This window comes from Phocoena phocoena, chromosome 21 (genome assembly GCF_963924675.1).
Source record: "Phocoena phocoena chromosome 21, mPhoPho1.1, whole genome shotgun sequence".
Taxonomy (NCBI): domain Eukaryota; kingdom Metazoa; phylum Chordata; class Mammalia; order Artiodactyla; family Phocoenidae; genus Phocoena; species Phocoena phocoena.
Genome location: NC_089239.1, coordinates 6,182,247 through 6,198,292, shown reverse-complemented (window position 1 = coordinate 6,198,292; position 16,046 = coordinate 6,182,247). Strand labels below are relative to the sequence as shown.

Sequence of the window (16,046 nt, the reverse complement as noted above, 5' to 3'; positions counted from 1 at the left end):
GAAAACAGGCAGAGTTTCTAGTTTAACCTTGACAAAAAGGACACTTCAGTATTTAAAAACTTCTCTTTAGCCACAAACTGGATATAACACAAATATACACAAACAAATAGATCTATCTACCAAATATTAAGAAAAAAACTGAATCCAGAGTATAAAGGAAATCACATTTTTCAAAATATTCCTTTATTCAAATAGTTTTTCAGGTTGTGTCACATTTGGCCAGGGTTTGTGAATACAGAGGATGGGCATCAACTAGAAGCCACACTGAAACTGACAAATGTGGATCGTCACAGAGGACGGTAAAGACTCTCAGGCTGTCACCTAGCAGTGGAAACAACTTTGATCCCCATCACCTTTTCTGTGAGAAGGGCTTCTTCTTTAAAATACAAAATTTAATAACTTACAGACTTTTACCTCTTTACCCAAGCTCTTCCTCCTGGAAACATTAATGATTAATGATTTTGAGTCTGAAAGCTGCCACAGTTTATTTTTTATTTTTAAAGGAAAATAGCTTTGGATGGGGCTTGTGAATATCCTTAAGATTTTTTTTTTTTTTTTTTTTTTGTGAGATGAAGCAGGATTTGTGGTTTTAAAGTAGTATCTTATTTGGGGTAAGATTTCAATTTTAGTTTGTTTTCCAGATTTTTCTTAGAAGTTTTTTTTCTTTTTCTTTTTAAAAGGGGGCATCCTTGAACCCTCTTAAGTTCTATGCAAAATTTTATGTTTCTGTGCATTTTTCTGGGGAGAAGGTCCAGTTTCTTCATGACCCACAACAATTTAAAATGTACTGCCTTAGAGTGTAGAGATTATAAATAAGAATCTATCAATTATTACTGTTATAAAGAAGGTTAAGGTCAACATGGTACAGAACTTTCAGGACAAAATAGAATAATCTGTTTTAACTTTTACATAATTGCCACCATTTAATACCGTAAGAACAGTGGTCATATTAATCAGAGATAATAAAGCTGAAACTCTTAGGAAAACTTCATAATGATAGAGCATATTCAGAGCTACTTTAACTGGGATTCTTGGTCTTTATGTCAATTATTATGAGACTAAACTTTGAGCAGTTCTACCTTGATTGTTTTTAGAATTTATAAGTTGCCCAACTACCAGGCTCTTACTTTGATTTACCTTACAAACCCCATTTTTACCTTATATTCTTTTCAACTCAGATTGCAAGGGATGGGAACTAAGTTTTAAAAACCACTTATAATTCAGAACATTTTCTTTTAGTCCCAGTGATTTGGGAACTCGAAACCTTGGCTGTCTCTTTTCCTATGACTGATTGCTATAGCCCACACTGAGAGATTTTGGTACCATGCTTATTTTGACAGAATGTGTTCAGTTTCTCTTTGCCCCCCCAGATCAATCCTAACTCTACCCAGCACTCAGTAGTAATATCCTTTAAGGAAGAGTCTGCTTTTCTTTCCAGGGGCCTGAGGCCCCTCATATTATCTTACCTAATCAAGAACAGATTTACAGTTACTTGTGTGAAATCTTTTTTTTTTTTTTTTTTTTTTTACTAGTCTACAACATGGGCTCTCTAAACTGGTAAATACTACTTTTTTGATAGGAAAAGTCTGCCAAGAGGATGGCTGAACTCAGCCATGTTCAGCTATCCAAAACATAACTGGAATGAGGAAATTACTGTACTGGATATATTCCCTCTCAGGCATAATAATGATGAAACAATAGGGTTTATTATCAGGCTCAGTTCAAATGCTTAGCTTTAAACACAACAAATATAATTTTGAGTTTCATTCTACCTACTGAGTACACCCAAACGAGCATTCCAGGTTGGCAACATTTATTCTGCAATTTAAACTCAGAAACTCAGAATTTCAGTGTAATTAAAATCCATCGTCATTTCTACTTCTGAAGATTTTCATTGGTTCAGCTTCCGATCTCCACCGCGTGAGGACTCAGGGTCGCAAAAGGCACAAGGCTAAAAATATTCACTTTGCTTATCCTGTTGGGTCCACTTGCTCCAAAGGATTGATTATACAGCAACGCACAGAAATAAAGTGTATGGAAACCCTCCTGCAGCTTATAAGTTAATCACTATCCTTTATATTTTTTGTATATGAGGAAAGGTGCAAACTTGATACCCACAATACTGTTTGCTTGTCATTTCTAGTCTGCAAGGTGAAGTTTGGGTTGAAAATCCACAGTCCAAAGAAACCTTCCTAACCAAAGCCATTCCCTCCAAAGAGGAAGGCAATGGTCAGGTCTGATAATAAGGAAGAGTTCTGAGCCTGTAGAGATGAATTCAGGAGACTTACCTCTCTGGGCCACGGTAGCCGCTCTTTTTAGTAAACAGTGCACCAATTGCTGCCGTCACTTGGCATCAGCCCTCCAGTAATAAGCAAAATAAGGTCAACAAACCACCAAATCCCAAGTCCTCCAAGTGTCAAGAGCTTCCCTACTGCTGTGCCAGTGTGTCCCAGACAGAAACGATCTACTCCAAAACATCCCAGGAAGAAGGAGTAGAGCAAAGTGGTTATGAAGTAGTGTCCGGTATACCTACACAAAGGGAATTAAGAGGAAGATGATTACCACGTGAAAATGAAAACACTTAACGATTAGTGAATTTCACGTACGTGAAAAGATGGTGAGGCAGTCCCTCTGTGACCTCTTAACTGCCCCCCATCCCGCCCCCAAAAAGGAAAATCTCTAGTTTGTCTAGACCCTCAAAAGAGTACTTGCTAAGGTATGGAGGACCTTTAGGAATCAATACAGAGCTGGACTGAACAAGAAACTATCAAGCACATTTGCAAGATAGGTATCCTGGTAGGTGTGGAGTCTGGGCCCCCATCCCTCCTACACAGGCTCCTCTCCGGAGGGAGGCTGCAGTTCTGAATGTAGTTCTCTAATGAGGTGTTACCTTCCCTTAAATGAACACTGATCTCCATATTCCTTTTCTGCTGTTTTGTGGCACCTAACAACAGGACTTCTTTGTAAGGTCTTATGTACTGTACATAAGACTGTACACAGTCTTATGTACTGTGATAACAATCAATTGCAGATGCTCTAACAGCATCACTTAACACAGTCACAGACTCTCCATTAGTAAATGGTATACGTAAATTCTGTGCCTTCAAGCGGAGTTTACAGAAATAACCCTAATTCTTTAAGGTAATACCTGATTTTCAGGGAGAAGCGTCCATACTTTTCATAATAAAATCTTTATTCCTGAAAATCTAAGGCTGTTTGCAAAGGATTTATGCCTATCCTAGGACTTTTGGAGCTACATCATCTGGTCCAACTCCTTCATTTTTCAGATGAGAGGATAGAGACTCTGGGTGGCCCAAAGGTCCTTAGCTGGTTGGTGAAAGAGACATTTAGAATTCACAGCCTCTGGTCTCCTGTCCAGTGTCCCCTCTGTTATAACTACATTGTTGGTGTCCATGGAGCATGCACAGTCGTAATCATGCTGCCCCTTTAACACTTAACAGTAAAAGAAAAAGTCACATCAAGAAATGACGAAACAGCTCTACCACCATCCAAGTAACAACTACTCCATTCAGAGAAACACTTACTTTATACAAGGTTTATTCTCTCGTAGGAAGGTCCTAGGACTGGCACATTCGATTCCGTCCAGGGCGTGGCACTGTACGGAGGTGTGTTCCACATCACTGTAGGCCTGACCACCGAACTGGGGAAGAACGACCACAACAAAACAACCAATCAAACTCACCAGAGCAAGTATCACAAAATATATCTTTATATTAGTAAAAGCTGACTCAGAACAATAATTATTCTAACAAAGGTTAGGTAAAGCTATGCTAAAGAGCAAGGAATGCAGTGACATGCTTCAAGTGATTTTACATTAGTCCATCCTAAATGTACATTGTTTTAAATAAACTCTTTTTTTCTTTCCTTATGACTGTCTTCTTTAATAATATAATAAAGTTTATAATCAGTTTCATTAAATGCCATTTAGAATAGACACAACACTTTATCCTGTATTTACAGGAAAAAAGAGCACATTACTGAACATTTGGGAATGGGTATTTAAAAAGTCAATGTGTAGTTGAGGTCTGTTTTATACATATTATAAACCAACATCATTAGGAAAGAACTCAGAATATCAGCTGACTCAGGACTTTACTTCGGTCATGAAACTGTGATTTTCAGATGTCTGTAATACATCTATAGTATAAGTTTAGATTCCAGAAAAAAATTTCAGAACAGGACCTCTGACCCTTTGTGTAACTGAATGCTTGCAGAGAAAGCACAGCTGTACATTCTCCACTGGCACCTTATTAAGTGCTTCACTACTGTTTTTGCTGAAACATTCCTCAAAGGGAAGGGGTGGGTCCTCCCCCAGGACACGGGTGCTCTGTATACTTTTCCTCCAGGACTTCTGGGGGAAGTGACAGTCTGAGAACCTTGACAGGATCAACCCAGTGTTTAATGAAAATGGGTAAAAGTAAGTGATCTCTATACAATACTCACTCAAACTTTTATCAGTAATTATCCATAGAACAAAATCTCATTGTATTAAAAATATTTCTTTACACATGACTGCAGTAAGAGTGGCCTTTTTGGCCTTACTACTTTCAGGTTTATTCCTCTGTGTCTGATTTAGCACAAAGAATATTTTCCATAATTCTCTTATAGCTGACTCTGTCTTGACTTGCATTATGTAGCATAATATAACATAATGGTGAGTCCACAGTGGGGAGGAAGTATGTGAACTTCACTGGTTTTGGGGAGACTGACTGGGAAGCATGCATCCAGCTTTAGGGATACTATTAATGGAACTGAATGGCTTCTTTCCATTCCAAGAGGCCACTGTTATCAAAGGCTTCTCCTGAATGCTGTAACCTCCTACAAAGACATACACTGATAGACCCTACCTATTTCCTAAGGACACAGTGGAAACTGCTTGTGTGGTGAAAAGAAAGGTCACTGGCAAGAGGATCTTTGCCCCAAATGCATGTGTAACAAAGATACTGCTCAATCCATCATCAGTTTTAGAAACTGCCTACACCTTTCTTTTGCTCTTTTGGGAAAGTACATACTTTGAAGGACTGTCAGGGGTGATATTTGAGTTCCAAATCTGTCAATCTCAATGGCCAAAGGAACCAAAGACAGGTTGGTCTTTGCACCTGGGTAGTTTTGGCACAGAGACTGCTTCTTCCTGAGGAAACTAAATGTCTTGTTGAGCCACTGACCCTAGCCATGCTGAAAATTTCCAGTAATAGTCATTCCAATGAATTTTACAAAAAGGTAACTTAATGCCCCTTATACTTTTCTGTAACAGCATTTAGCCAGTACTATTTCTCTATGGAAGAGTTTGCTCATAAAACAAAACAAAAACCCACCTTGAGACAACCATAACCAAGTTCCTGGGAGGCCGTTGCATTTCCAACATGATCCACTGGGTCTTCACATTCTATAAATTCATCGGGTCTGTAAATCACCAGTAAGAGCATGACTGTCATCATCACTAAGGTTTTGCAAATGGCTGTTTACATGTATATAATCAAAACAGGCAAGAGAAATTTCTTTAAGTTTTCTGGGGGTTAATTTCATTCTGACTCTTCCCCAAGACAAGAAATGCTGTCAGGTAGGCTGAAGCACAGCCGGTCAAACAGCCATCCAAATGACCCTTTGGTTGTGCCAGGGGCGTGTTTCTGGTCCTATTTCTACACGGATTCTACCTCTGCCATGGCTTCATCTCTTCCCTAGGCAAACAGCCACAAGGTATGAGGGCAAAATTGAAGCCAAAGGATTCCCAGCCCTCTTTGCATTTCCCAAACGCCTTTTTTTATTTGACTTAGAAGAGAGGTTAAAAATTTTGACTTGGCTCTGCAACAGTAAGGATATTCTTTTTTTTTTTGTAAGGAAGTGCCTTGTAGGTACAAATAACTTACTCCAATTGTGCCCCACTCAGTAGCAGCACCTACGATGGTTTCTCCTTAGGTTAAAGGGAGAAGGACAGAGAAGGCACAACACGTATACTTCTTCCGGAGGCTAGATGATGTCACTCCTCCCTAGTTCTCCTCTTTGGGGATCCCAAAGGATCTGCCATCGACACACAGGGTTTTCCCCTGCATGAGTGAGACGAGTGAGAAACCTGTCACGATATTTACTTCCCGCGTTTTGACTTATCAGGTCCTCAGGTGGAGAGGGGCTGGGAGAAAAAAGCAGCCTGCCTCTCTCCCTTCCTCTCCCCTGCATAACACCCATATGTCCCAGGCCCCATCTCCATCTACACCCGCCTCGACGACTGCGTAGCTTACAGGTAAGAGCAAAGGATGACTGGAGAGTGGGGGTCGCCATATTCCCAGCTCGCGGAGCCGGTGGAGCTCTCCGGGTGGGCGGCGCCAGCGGATGTGGGCTCGGGCTCGGCGGTAGTGTTGTGCGAGTGGCTCCGAGAGACACAATGCAGCAGCAGGAGATTCCCCATCAGCAAAGCCGCCTGGCCGCAGAGGAGTAAGTAACTCACCGGGCAACCACCCAGCACCATCTTCCCGGGCCCAGTGGCGGAGACCCGGGCTCAACCTCAAACCCCGGCCGGCACCGCCGACCCAAGCCCTGCCTGGTCAGGCCTCTCCGCGTAGCCCCGCTCCTCGCCGCCAAACAGCCAATGGGAGAGCAGCTCGACGCTCCGCCCGACCCCGACAGCTAATAAGAAGAGGCTGCGCAGGAGGCGGGGCTGCGCTTCACTTGTGCCTGTCAATTCCGCTTCTGGGTCTCACGCTCCGCCTTCTTTTGCCTCGATTGCTTCCTCCAATGGGCTCCCTCGACCCCCGAAGTAGGCGGGCCTTGGAGGGAGGAGGCGGGGCGGATAGTGATGGGCGGGGCAGACTAGTGAGGGTCTTAGGGGCCCGATAGAAAGTCCGTTCTCCCGCCGGGGACGGATCGCTCTCTACGTCAGTGTAGCCAGCGCCGCGTCGGGAGCGAGCTCGGACCAGAGCCGACTTGCGTCAGTGCCGAGCGCGCGCATCGCTGCCAGCTCTGGGGCCCCGGCAGGGCTGGGAAATGGTGGAGCGGGCGGAGGCAGGGGCGACCGAGTGTTGAGGGGAACCTGCGGACTCGGCCGAGATGGGATCGGGCGCGGGCTCGCCCTCTGGGACCCTCTGCTTCCTGTGGCTGCTCTTGTTCGGCTTGGTGAGCCCAGCCCTCGGTGGGGCTCGGTCAGGTGGGTGTCCGCCCCCAGGACCCTTTGGGATTCGCGTTTCTTAGGGCTGGGATGCTCGGAGTTACCCTGTAGTGCCTGGGAGTGGAGGGGCCTGGCCTGGGGACTGAACCCGGAGTCGGAGGCGGAGCCACTCAGCTGTGTGTGGACAGTGCTCGGACCCGAGGCTCGGGGTCTGGCGCCCCAAATTCTTCTCGGCACTGTTCTCGGGTCTGGTTCCTCGTCCTCGGTCTCATGCTGGGCAGAGCCTTTTGCGGCGCGCCCCACCCCCATCTCGCGCAAGGCTGGGGCCCCCAGACCCTCTCGGGGCGACTCTGGGTCCGACCCTGACCTCGGGGGCTCGGCTGAGAGCCTTGGAGGCTGGGTGCGCGTGGAGGTTTTGAGAAGTGCTTTGAGAAATGGAGCTTGCTCTTGCTTGTACAGTCAATGTCACTGGGAAGCAGACCGGGAGATGGAACTTTTGCTCCAGGTTATATGATTTGAAATTTTGATGTTCATTTTATTAGCAGAGTCACCACTAGGTACACAGAGCTAAATTTAGCGATGGAATGGGGGGGTTCTTATTTTTCTCTTGGGCCGTTTTGTTGTAGTAAGAATACTTTTTTGGAAACGAAGTGCTACATTTCTATAGACAAACGGTCTTTTATCTTCTTTTTTATTGGGTTGGTAATATCTCAAATACGGACGAATAATCCCTGCTCTGCTTAACTCACAGGATTACAGTGAGAATTAGATCATTTATGTGAAATCGCTTTTGACTTGTGAAACTAACCTTGAATATATAAGGTATTTGTATTGGAGATACCCAAACATAGTGGAAACAAACCGCCAACACACTAGCTTCTTTCTGGAAACACCTTCTTTCTTTATTTTGGCTCGTGTTAAATTATTGTTTGCACGGGTGTGTTTTCTTTATCAGCCATAGAGTATGATGGAGAGTGGGGGTTTCTACTAAATCTTTATCTTGAGAGTTGTTCAAAGGTGAAGATTTCAGTGCAGGACTAAATTTAAGTTTTTTCTTATGTTTGGTTTATTCTTTTTCAATTAGGTAAATTTGCCCCATTGCAGGAATTTTGAAGCTCCAAATACTGAAACTTTATTGATGGGAAGCTACCAAATCTTTTATGGTTGAGACTGTTTTTGCTGTGATATTCTATATGGTTAACATTTACCAACATTTAAGGGGAAGTAGGTTAAACATCTGGAGTTTTAGTAATCCATGATTCTGTTTATTGCATACCCGTATATAGATGGATGGAATATCCTTATGTTTTTTAACAGCAGCTTTAACCGTTTGTGGCCAGTCCCTCACTGAAGCATGTGTATGCTTTCAAAATTTAGTCAGCGTTTATCAAATGCCTATAAACACCAAGCTCAATGCTTGTGGAGGGGCAGAAGGTGACCAAATGTGCTGAGTCTATCTGAGGGATATAGGGGAAGGTTTTATTGAGAAAGTGATATTTGAACTGATCTATATAGGTGAATGTTCAAGGAAAGGAATAGGAATTCTTTCTAAGCAGAAGGGTTTTTGCAAGAGTATGGAGAGGTATGAGGATAGTTAGGGAATGATGAGAATGTCACCAGGCAGTCTACATGGAAGGGAGGCACGGAAAAAACCAAGGTTGGTATCAGCTGGGGAGAGTCTTCTTGTGATGTGCTGTGGGGTTTGGACTTTACCCTGGAGGAAGTTCTTTGGGCAGGATGGTTTTTAAGTAGGGATGTGACATAACTAGATTTGCGATTAATATAACTGGCTACACAGTAGAGGACAGAATATAGGAGGGAGGGACTGGAGGCTGGGAGAGAGCAGTTAAGAGGCTTTTGTACTAGTGTGCAGTGAGTCAACTCATGTTTCCCTACGGGAATGTTCTTCCAAAATCAGCTGACCGAATTTTTGCAATACAGGATGTTTAAAGCAGCACTGAAACCTTTTCTGCTAATGAAAGAGGAATTTGCGTACTCAGTAAGTACCACCTACACATCTGGTTACATTAGGAGTTAAATAGGTTTTGTAGGATCTTTTTTTTTTTTTTTTTTTTTTTTTACCATTTATAACATTGTGTCGATGAGGAAATGTAGTATAAATTCTCAAAAGCTGACACAGTAAACGTTATATATTTTTTTAAACTGGGGCTGACAAAGGTAACTTTGTATCATTGTGAACAATAACAAAGGGAATCAGGCAGGTATGAAACCTCATCTGATTTCTTCTTTTAAGATAGTGATTATGATGTGCAGACCTAGAATTTTTTTTTTTTTCAAGACTAGAATTCTAGAAGAAATGAGATTTAAGACTTACTCATGGTGAATCATAAGATGAACTACATGGTAAGAACTTAGGTCTGTACTAATTTTGTTTTTAGGTGCCTGTGAATTATTTGGATTTGGTATGTTTGTGCCGAATAGGAGAATGTAGTCTTTTAAATATAAAGGTAATTTGAGTTTCACTTTTATGTAAAAAAATAAAACATTTATAATTAAAATATGCACAGAACAAGTGGCTGGGTTCCAAGACAGTTTTCCAAACACATTTTAAATTTTACCTTACCGGGAATTCCTTGGTGGTCCAGTGGTTAGGATTCCGTGCTTTCACGGCCGGGGGTGCAGGTTCAATCTCTGCTGGGGGAACTAAGATCCTATAAGCTGAGTGGCGAGGCCAAATTTAAATAAATAAATAAATAATTTTTACCTTACCAAAGTTGACTTTATATGTGTGTGTGTGTGTATATATATATATATATATATATATATATATATATATTTTTTTTTTAAATCCTAGTTTATGGTAGAATCCCCCCAAAGATGCAAGCTTTAAGTAACCGGAAGCATTTTCTTGGAATAGCCACAAGCTCAAATATATGACATAGATAGCCTCATGATATTTCTTTTTTTTTCTTTGATGCCTAGTATATAGCAGAGTCTTGGAGTTATGCCACCTTTGTGTCAGAACTATGGAACTGCCGCATAAGTAAATCTGGTCCTCTAGGTATCTCAGTAACTAACCTCCCAACCACCCTGCCTTTGAATGGGGCCAACATGGACCCAATTAAATTGAATTGCACTTTGAATTGTATAGTCTTGTTCATATATTATTGTAGTTTATTTTTCATTTTGTGAAAGTGTTATTTCAAATCGTTTTCCCCAAAATGATCATGTGTCGGGTACTGCTTGAATCGCACCCTTCAAGTATGAGTTAGGGAACCTGAGAAGTTCACTTATAAATACTTTGGTCAGTTATTAAATATGCAGTTGTTTTCATATCGGTTTATGTTGATTTTAACGTAAGAATTAGAGTATTTCAGCTTATAATAAGTAAAAATGATGTCACTGCCAAACATTTGTTCTACTGTAGGATAAAACCCATTCCCATACATGGGAAATGCTTCTTTCCCTTTGACACATTTTCCTTTTAATGAGATTTTTTTATGGCTTAACTCATTTTTGGAAGGTTCCCCGTACCCCTTCCTTTAGTAGCCCCTAAGAACTCTCATACTAGGAGAGCCTGGGAGAGCCTCTTCCACATCCATTGACACATTGGCTGCTTCCGAGGGGAGGGTAAGCAGTCAATTCCAGAGTAATACAATGAAATGTGGCATTGTATTAACATGACAAATTGTGGGCCGTGAGGATTTGTGGAAAATTGATATGAAAGATGCTAATCATAAAAAGTAAAGCTTATTTTAGGTTGTACAGGATAATTTGCAATTATGAGATCTATGTATGTATAGCTGTAAAGATCAAAAGAGGTCATTTACTCAATACATTTGTTGAATATCTACTGTACCAGTGCAGGAAATAGGGGATGAGTAAGGTACCATCCTTGGTTTCAAGAAACTTAAATTCCTTGGTAGAGGAATTTAAATTCTTTAGGGCATTAAATCTTATAAATGGTGAGTGTTTTTCCCAAAGGGCCACTTACAAACAAACAATAGCAAAAGCCCTATTTCTTTTTAAATGTAAAACTGAGTAAATGTAAAAACAAATTATAACGCAAAAAATGTCAGAATGTAGGACGTAACAGTGGAAATTATAATTATGTTTGAGATAGCTATTAATATATAATATATGTTTACTGGGCACTGACCTTGTGAATGGAATGGAAAGATATGGCCCAAAATACAGCAATTTATGGATCTAATTGCAATTTCTCTTCAAGAAATAACTCAGACAACAGAATTATCTTCTTCATCTTGTATGTGAAACCCAGGTTTATTTTCTATAGTGAAAGTACTTAAGCGTGGTTCTTTGTTTACACAATAGGTGGGAAGGAAAGGAGAAAAGCCCTTGGCTGAGGGTTTACATTTGTTTGCTTTGCAATTAGGTAGAATTCTTTTAACTTATATCCGTCTACAGTTGTAACCGAGGAAGGGCTTCTGTGTCCAGGGCACAGAAAGCCAAACTCTGACAGCGGGTGTTTGCAGCAAAGTAAGGGTATGTTGCAGGGCGCCAAGCAAGAGAGTGGAAGATAAGTCTCAGATCCACTCCAGCTTGGCTTTTTGAGTGAAGTGTTTTGTTTTGTTTTTTTTTAAAGGGGAAGAACAAAGATGCTGGGATTAATCATCATCTTCTGACATTTCTTAATCCTGGTTTTGGGAGTCAGAATGCCTCTGGTTTACGTTCTCTGACCAGGTGGTCCACGGCTGGGGGTCTATGAGGGCATCTTGCCCTGGAGAAGCAACCTCAGTTTGTACGTGAATGATAGTATCTACAATAGCAGTTTTAGGCACATAATGATGTTATCAACGATAGCAATCTCAGTCATCTAACTCTGGTTGATTAGTGTTCAGTTAGCACAGGATTGAGGTCAGAGAGGGCAAGAAAGGGGATAAAGTTTTGAATAGAGAGATTAATCATAAACTAAGTAAGGGGACTCATTTTTAGGGGGACTCAGTTTCTCAGATGCTATTACAAAACATGTATTTAGGCTTCCTCCAAAACACAGTACGTAAAAATATCTAAGGAGTTAAAGGAAGAAAGAAGTGCAACTAACACCTTTTTCTTCCTTTTACTAAATTTAAGGCACTTTAAGTTTCATGTTTCAACTCTTATTTTTTAATACATTTATTTATTATTTTATTTATTTATTTTTGGCTGTGTTGGGTCTTCGTTGCTGTGCACGGGCTTTCTCTAGTTGTGGCGAGCGGGAGCTACTCTTCATTGCGGTGCACAGGCTTCTCATTGCGGTGGCTTCTCTTGTGGAGCATGGGCTCTACGTGCGTGGGCTTCAGTAGTTGTGGTGCGCGGGCTTGGTAGTTGTGGCTCGCAGGCTCTAGAGCTCAGGCTCAGAAGTTGTGGCACGCGGGCTTAGGTGCTCCGTGGTGTGTGGGATCTTCCCAGACCAGGGCTGGAACCCATGTCTCCTGCATTGGCAAGCGGATTCTTAACCACTGCACCACCAGGGAAGCCCTCAACTCTTACTTTTATCTCCAGCCCATGTTTTCTAGTAATGTGACTTTTGATGGTGTGCATCAAATTCTGTCAAATTCTGATAAAATAGTTTGTATTTTCCATGGAGCTGATTGTATTAAGATTTTAGTTTTCATTGTGAACTCTATACCAGTGGTTTTCAGGGGGGGTGATTTTGCCCCCAGAAGGCATCTGGAAGATAGTTTTAGTTGTCACACTGGTGGTGCTTCTGGCCAGTGGTGGGTAGAGGTCAGGGATGCTCCTAACTATCGTACATTGCACAGAAAAACACTCACAGCAAAGAATTTTCTGGCCTCAAATGTCAATAGTGCTGAGGCTGAAGCTTTATAGTACAAATAATGTTGATGCACGTCCTTTATAGTGACATGGGAAACTTGATCTTTAGATTCCCATGAGAAAGTGCTACTATTTGGAATTAAAAACAAAAAATAAAAGGAATTTGGGGAAAATCTATGCAAGGTATGAACGGGAAAAAGAATAAAAATAAGCCAGGACTAGGGATGAAGGAATGTTGAAAAAATACAGGAAGAAGGGGTTTCATACAACCAGTGTATATTGTTTTTCAATGACATAACCAAAATATGTGCATTTCTTATGATGTTTTGGAACTCCTATGGCATTCAGAAAGTGGATCCTTGGATTTTAAAACCAAGAAGTCAGTATCAGAATAACAGCTCTCATATGTAAATAGAAGTTATTTTGGGGCGGTATAATTTTGAAAGCCTTTAAAAAATAAAAGATTCATTTTAATGTTTTTTTCAAAACAAGAATTGTGCATTAAAATGGGAGAAAGGATAGAATGTGTCTTATATTCCTTTATTGGACTTTCATTCTTCTCTAACAATCTTGGTAAAAGATCCATAGCTTCAGTCCTGGCCTGAAACTAGCTATGTGACCTTATAAAGTCACTTAACATGTTTCAAAATGAGAGCTCTTTAAATATGTGCCTGCTCATTTGTAGTTGTCTTTTCTGAGGCATTTCTTTTTCTCTGTGATGTTTGCTTCTGAGTTGTGATGAAAAGATTTCAGTTTAGTTGCATATTGTTTAGCTTCTAGTACAAGAGTTGCCTGAGCCTATTAACATTTTAATCCCTGCCTGTAAGGATTTACTTAAGAAATCTTTTATTTTGAAATAATTATAGAATCATAGGAAGTTGCATATAAATGCACAGGATGATTGACTTTTTTTTATCACACAGAGCTTCTCCTCTGTAACTCACTGAAAGCATTTATTCCTGCCATCTGTTCCTGCCATTACTTCTAGAGTGACTGTCTTAGTAGTTGAACAAATTACCATGATCTAAAAGGAAAATATTAAGGATAATATTGAAATTTGTGTTTTTAGGAATTTGAGAAAACTGAAGGTCCTTGAAAGGTTTATCCTGGGTGAGGAAATAGTCCTGTACCTCAGTTAATTTAGGATGAAGGATATTTCTACTTAGTGATTTGAAGCCTGCTTCTATCAAGGCCACAGATTTCTTTTGACACGGCTCCCATTTGGCAACTCCAAATATCTGAAGGATATTTTATCATAGTATGTCGTAAGTATGCCTTAGATCAGCCAGCCCCTGGTTGCTTTTGTGAGTATTGGAGTCTATTTCTGGTATTTTTATGTAATGACGTGAAGCCCCATTTAGATGGTATGTTATGCCTAATAAGATTTAAGGGGTTGATGGGTAAAGAGTTTGCGGAGTGTTAGTATGACATGTTGTACTGAATGAGATTTAATTTATATTTTCCTGTTTACATTGTATCTTTAAAAATTCCAAACTAGACAAGGTTATAGACATTTTTATGTACAGTGTTAGCTTGTGGAAGGTTAGGTGAAGATCCTTCATTTTAATCTGCATTTGAGAAATCTGAGAGGCATAAGGCAATTAAGGAGTGAATGAACTTGGATCCAAAGGAGAGGAGAGAGTGGGAGTGAGAAGGTATCATAGTCTGGATGCGAGGTTAATGAGGCTGATGGGAAGACAGGAGGTGTTGAGATAGTAGATAATCAGTACTTTAAATAGTTTGTGCTTTTCTTTTTTAATTGAAGAAACACTCCTTTTTCCCCCTTTTAATTTCAATGGTAATTTGGGGTTTCAAAATACTCATTATAAAAACAAATTCAAACAATATGGACATGCATGAGTACAGGAAATAAAGTCTGAGTCCTTATCTCATTACTCTCTGGTTCTATTCCATCGTGGTAGCTGCTTTAAACAAGTTTGGTACATTTACTTATGATACTTACATGTTTGTTATGACACATCTTATAGTCTCATATATGTGATATATGTTATAATTGTAATGTTTCATAGACACTATAAATAATACAGAGCTTATAAAGTGAAAAGTCTCTCCTCTCATCCCACTCCCTATAGATAACTACTTAAAAAATAATTATTTTACTATTGAAAATTTTAAACATACAAAACAGTAGAGAGAAGAGTAATGAACTCCTCTGTACCCATTACCCAGTTTTAATATAGTTTCATATATATCTCATCCCTCAAACGCACACTGGATTATTTTGATGCAAATCCTGGATGTCATATCATGTTGCCCTTGAATATTCAGAATGAATCTCTATGACATAAGGACTTTTAAAGAAAACATTACCCACAATATGCTTATTACACTTTAAAAAATTAACACTAATTCCTCAAGATCATCACATATCTATACAGATCACATATCTATAAAATTTCCCTGGTTGTCTCAGAATTTTTTTTTTTCTGTTGATTTATTTTAATTAGGATCCAGATAGGTCCAGATATTTCATTTGGTTATATGGCTCTTTTAATTTATAATGGTCCCCTCTTCCTCCTTTTCATGGCATTTATTTGTTCAAGAAATTCTACTTAATGAATTTATTTCCTGAATTGATCCCCACTGAGTAGAAGCCGTGAATCTGTTCTTCCCTCAGTGTTTCTGTTTGTGTATGCCATTCTCAAGCCTCCTCATAACAAATGTGGTTTTGGTATATGGAGATATATAGAGATAGAGGTTTTTCATCCGTGGTCCTTAGATGGTGACCATCTACTTCGTCAAGTTCTCTGAACAAACTGACATGCCATCATTGGCAGTTATGCTGGAGGAAGAAGAGATGTGTTGGATGTATTGAGAGACTGTATCAGATGCCAACATGGGGTGTGCCTTCCTAAGGGATTTGAATGGGCCATTTTAATTATACCCAAATTTTGCTTAAGTGATGACTTTACTTTTTTTCTAGTTATCTTATTTTTTAAATAATATATGATTATTTAATACCTTTGATAATTTCAAAAATACAAAATGGAAACCTAACACTAAAACTTTGTATTTATACATAAATCCTGCTTGACTGCTTCAATGCAATGAATCAACATGGCTTTCTGCTCATTGTTTTATTTACTTATTTATTTTCATTTTAATTTTTTTAGGTAGATTTATTATTTTTTTTCATTGAGGTATAGTTGATTTACAATATTGTATT

At 39.9% G+C, this 16,046-nt stretch overlaps 2 protein-coding genes across 2 annotated transcripts in view; one reads left to right on the top strand and one right to left on the bottom strand.

The window, feature by feature from the left end:
• Positions 1 to 2,056: 2,056 nt before the first annotated feature.
• TM2D2 (TM2 domain containing 2) lies at positions 2,057 to 6,701 on the bottom strand. The gene is made up of 4 exons (XM_065899996.1): positions 6,258 to 6,701; positions 5,337 to 5,424; positions 3,546 to 3,661; positions 2,057 to 2,529 (listed from the first exon to the last, which is right to left on the bottom strand). The coding sequence occupies exons 1-4, from the start codon at positions 6,482 to 6,484 to the stop codon at positions 2,316 to 2,318; spliced, it is 645 nt and encodes a 214-aa protein (XP_065756068.1). The 5' UTR covers positions 6,485 to 6,701; the 3' UTR covers positions 2,057 to 2,315.
• A 159-nt stretch (positions 6,702 to 6,860) lies between these two features.
• The window catches only part of ADAM9 (ADAM metallopeptidase domain 9), a 109,916-nt gene continuing 100,730 nt past the window's right edge, over positions 6,861 to 16,046 (top strand). Inside the window, exon 1 of the mRNA XM_065899822.1 lies at positions 6,861 to 7,159. Within this exon, the coding sequence (XP_065755894.1) occupies positions 7,063 to 7,159 (97 nt within the window). The 5' untranslated portion in view covers positions 6,861 to 7,062. The remainder of the gene's footprint in view (positions 7,160 to 16,046) is intronic.

Coding starts and splice junctions, on each gene's coding strand:
- TM2D2 (XM_065899996.1), bottom strand. CDS start 6,484: ATGGTGCTGGGTGGTTGCCCGGTGAGTTACTTACTCCTCTGCGGCCAG. Junction 5,425..6,257: donor GTCATCCTTTGCTCTTACCT/GTAAGCTACGCA, acceptor GGTGATTTACAG/ACCCGATGAATTTATAGAAT. Junction 2,530..3,545: donor GAGAATAAACCTTGTATAAA/GTAAGTGTTTCT, acceptor CCCTTTGTGTAG/GTATACCGGACACTACTTCA.